At 35.8% G+C, this 3,505-nt stretch overlaps 1 gene segment (V, D, J or C); it reads left to right on the forward strand.

Annotated features, from left to right (window-relative positions):
* Positions 1-1,916: 1,916 nt before the first annotated feature.
* On the forward strand, positions 1,917-2,580 carry LOC126495256 (immunoglobulin kappa variable 4-1-like). The segment is given in 2 exon segments: positions 1,917-2,054; positions 2,252-2,580. Coding segments are annotated over 2 exon segments (378 nt in total).
* Positions 2,581-3,505: the final 925 nt, after the last annotated feature.

Genomic DNA, 3,505 nt, shown 5'->3' on the forward strand with positions numbered 1-3,505 from the left:
AGCTGGGAGCAAATTATTCTGTGTTGTTTTCAGCCAGTAGGTTTGCAGTTAGTTTACTTTTAATCACAGCCCAAGGAATCTAATGCACAGGGTGGAAACTGTGTTTGTTGGAAAAGTAGTAACTAAAGAAAATCTGGCTTTTTCTACTATACATAAAAGAACATAAAAATTCTGTCCTTTTATTCTCTATGATCTCCCCTTACATACTGTGAAAATCCATGTTTAACTGAAGTAGCCTTCAGATTTCTGTAGTCCAGTCTCTGTTTGTTCTATTTGAATGATCAGCAGTAAATGACATGAATCTACAATCTGATCTTATTGCAGCTGTCACAAAGCAAAGTAGAAAGTTCTACAAAGATCTGAAGCACAGCAGAACTTGTTAGATTATGACTGGGGCAGGTACTTATCTGTCATATTCTTAGACACTGATTGGAGTAGAGTTACACATCTGTCATATTTTTGACCTGAGATTGGGAATTTCCTTAATCCACATGTTGCGTATCTCCTTCTAATGTTATAGTATTAGAAGCTGACAAAAGAGATCTGGATACTCTTATCAGAAATAATTTAATATTTTTACATGAAAATTAAAAGTATAAAATTATATAATTAATGCAAATAAATGGGAAATGCATGTTACTTAAATGTATATTTAATTTTCAATAATATTCTTGGCTTAATGCTAAAATTGTAATGTCAGATAACCACTAGGATTTTGATATCAAATGCCTGAACTGTCTCGTAAGGACTTGATTAATACCACACATTTTGAAAGATTGTCTCCATGCACAGATTAGATTGGCCTAGAACTTGTATCCCAGGCTGGCCTCAAATATATAATCCTGCTGTTTATGTCTCCCCAGTTTTGAGATTAAAGGTATGATACTCAATTTCTTGCCATGATGTTTTATTTATTTATATTTCTACTTCTTGTACTTTACACATAATACTAGGTTTATAATTTACTTCTTATATGTTATTTCAGAGTTCACCAATCAGAAGTACAAGTATGTTCTATGATTTCTGTTATTGCTTCTGATTTTCATTCATACTCAAACATCTTTTCTTCATTTAGCATCAGCTCTGGTGCCGTGGTCTATTGATCTCTATAAAATTATTGCCTGATTTAGGATGATTGTGTTCCCTTCTCAAGAGGTATTTATAGTTTTCATTATGTCAGCAAGACCATTTTCATCTACTTTCAATACTGTTAATTTGTAAATTATCTTAGAACTGCGTTATGAAATAAGCAGTCTTGGTAAGTATTGGTCTACAGCAATGACTATTTGAAAATAAATCAAGTTTGTTTTCTTCCTCTTCTATTTTCAAAAATTTATCATCTTGTTTCAGTTCCCTTATCATTGTACAGATGATACTTGTTTGTTTCTTCAGAGGGTACCATTTCTTGATATTTAAGATTCTTTTATCTCAATCTTAATGTTATCTAAGATTTACACAGTGAATTCTGGGCTGCTCTTTGTTTAGTCTGGAAACTGGAGCACAATATCAGTGGAACTGTTCATTGCCCTCTATATATGTATGGTTTTAAAGGTAGTAGAAAATGAACAAATTCTCTCTCTTTCTCTTTCTCTTTCTCTTTCTCTTTCTCTATCTCTCTCTGCCTTTCTTCATTTACTTCCTCCACCATATCTTTCTTTTATTGAATTTTTTCTTACTCTAAGTTTCTTTTGTTGTTATTTTGAATATATTTTTTTTATCATTTCCATAGTATTGTTAATTTTAGATAGCTTATCTAACATTTTATGCAAAACAAACTGATTTAAAAAAGTTGTGGACTTTAAACCAAAGTAGTTATTAGAGTCTCTAATAGATTTCTGTTTGAGTGTTGTTAACACCAGCCACTTATATACACACCCACACGTTTCCTTATGTATTTGCTAACTGCTTTGCATGGACGACACAAGCACAGGCCAACAACATAGAATTTATAATCCAAGCCTTTTCAGTAAGAACTGAGCTACAGCAGACAGGCAGGGGGAGCAACATGATGTCAGAAACCCAGGTTCTCATATCTCTGCTGCTCTTGGTGTCTGGTGAGAAATTCTAAAGTATTATAATCTTTTTGTAGTCAATTCTTTGTATAAAGAAATTTACAATGTGTGTTCTGAGAGATTATGTCTTACACAATAATACTCTGACAATATGATATTACACAAATATTAAATGACAAATTTTAACTGTTACTATTTTTTTAAAATATTATGCATCTCATTTCTATTGCTGATTGCAGGCGCCTGTGCAGATATCGTGATGACTCAGTCTCCATCCTCCCTGGCTGTGTCAGTAGGAGAGAAGGTCACCATCAGCTGCAAGTCCAGCCAGAGTCTTTTATCTGGTAGCTACAACTACTTGGCTTGGTACCAGCAGAAACCAGGGCAGGCTCCCAAACTACTGATCTACTTGGCATCCACTCGGGAAACTGGGGTTCCTGATCGCTTTACAGGCAGTGGATCTAAGACAGATTTCACTCTCACCATCAGCAGTGTGCAGTCTGAAGACATGGCAGATTATTACTGTCAGAAGCATTATGGTGCTCCTCCCACAGTGCTTCAGCCTTGAACAAAAACCTCTCTGAGATTCTCACCAGCTGCCTGCCCCACACAGCCCTGGATCTGCACACTTCCCCCTGCTGCCTAAGAATGTTGTGTTCAAACAGTGGTAAAAAATAGACAAGCCCAGAAAAAATAATGGGCTCAATGTCTCTTATGTCTTTAGGTACGAAAAAGCCTTTAAATGAAAATGTAAAAATAACTTAGTATCATCTTTCTATTCCTTCTGTAACACATTAATACAAGCTCTGCTGCTTGAATATGAGGGATTTATTTTTGTAGTTCTGTACGTGCACTATCAAATATAAGACTCTATGGGCAGAAGTAATGATGAATGTAAAAGTTTTGGAAGCTCTAGGAAAAATGTTTTCTGCTCTTTTACTGAATTATGTGGTGTTTCCTTATTTCCTTACTGGGGTTCATTTCTTCTGTTTTTTTTTCTTTCCCTTTTCATAAATTCTTTAACTTTTTATTACATTTTAATTGAGTAGATTTTTTCTGTGTCCTTGTGAGTGTACATTTGTTTGTCTGTGTGGGGCATGTTTCTAGGTACATATTTGACATTGCAAAGTTGTGGACATCAGAAAACACTTGCACATGATAGTTTGTGTCATTTGGGTCTGGGGATGAAAGTTAGGTATGACATCATGCTTGGTTCCAAGTGTTTTTGCCATCTGATACATCATTCTGTCCCTTAAAATCTTTAATTGATGAGTTCCCAATAGATCAGCCCCACTGTCTCAGTGGGTGGGTGCACCCCCCCGTGGTCCTGACATCCTTGCTCGTGTTCTCCCTCCATCTGCTTCTCATTGGGACCTTGGGAGCTCAGTCCAGTGCTCCAGTGTGGGTCTCTGTCTCTATCTCCATCCATCACCAGATGAAGGTTCTATGGTGATATGAAAGATATTCGTCAGTAATGCTATAGGATAGGGTCA

The sequence above is a fragment of the Alexandromys fortis genome, unplaced genomic scaffold (genome assembly GCF_014885135.2).
Source record: "Alexandromys fortis isolate MF-2015 unplaced genomic scaffold, M_Fortis_MF-2015_v1.1 scaffold_436, whole genome shotgun sequence".
Classification (NCBI taxonomy): domain Eukaryota; kingdom Metazoa; phylum Chordata; class Mammalia; order Rodentia; family Cricetidae; genus Alexandromys; species Alexandromys fortis.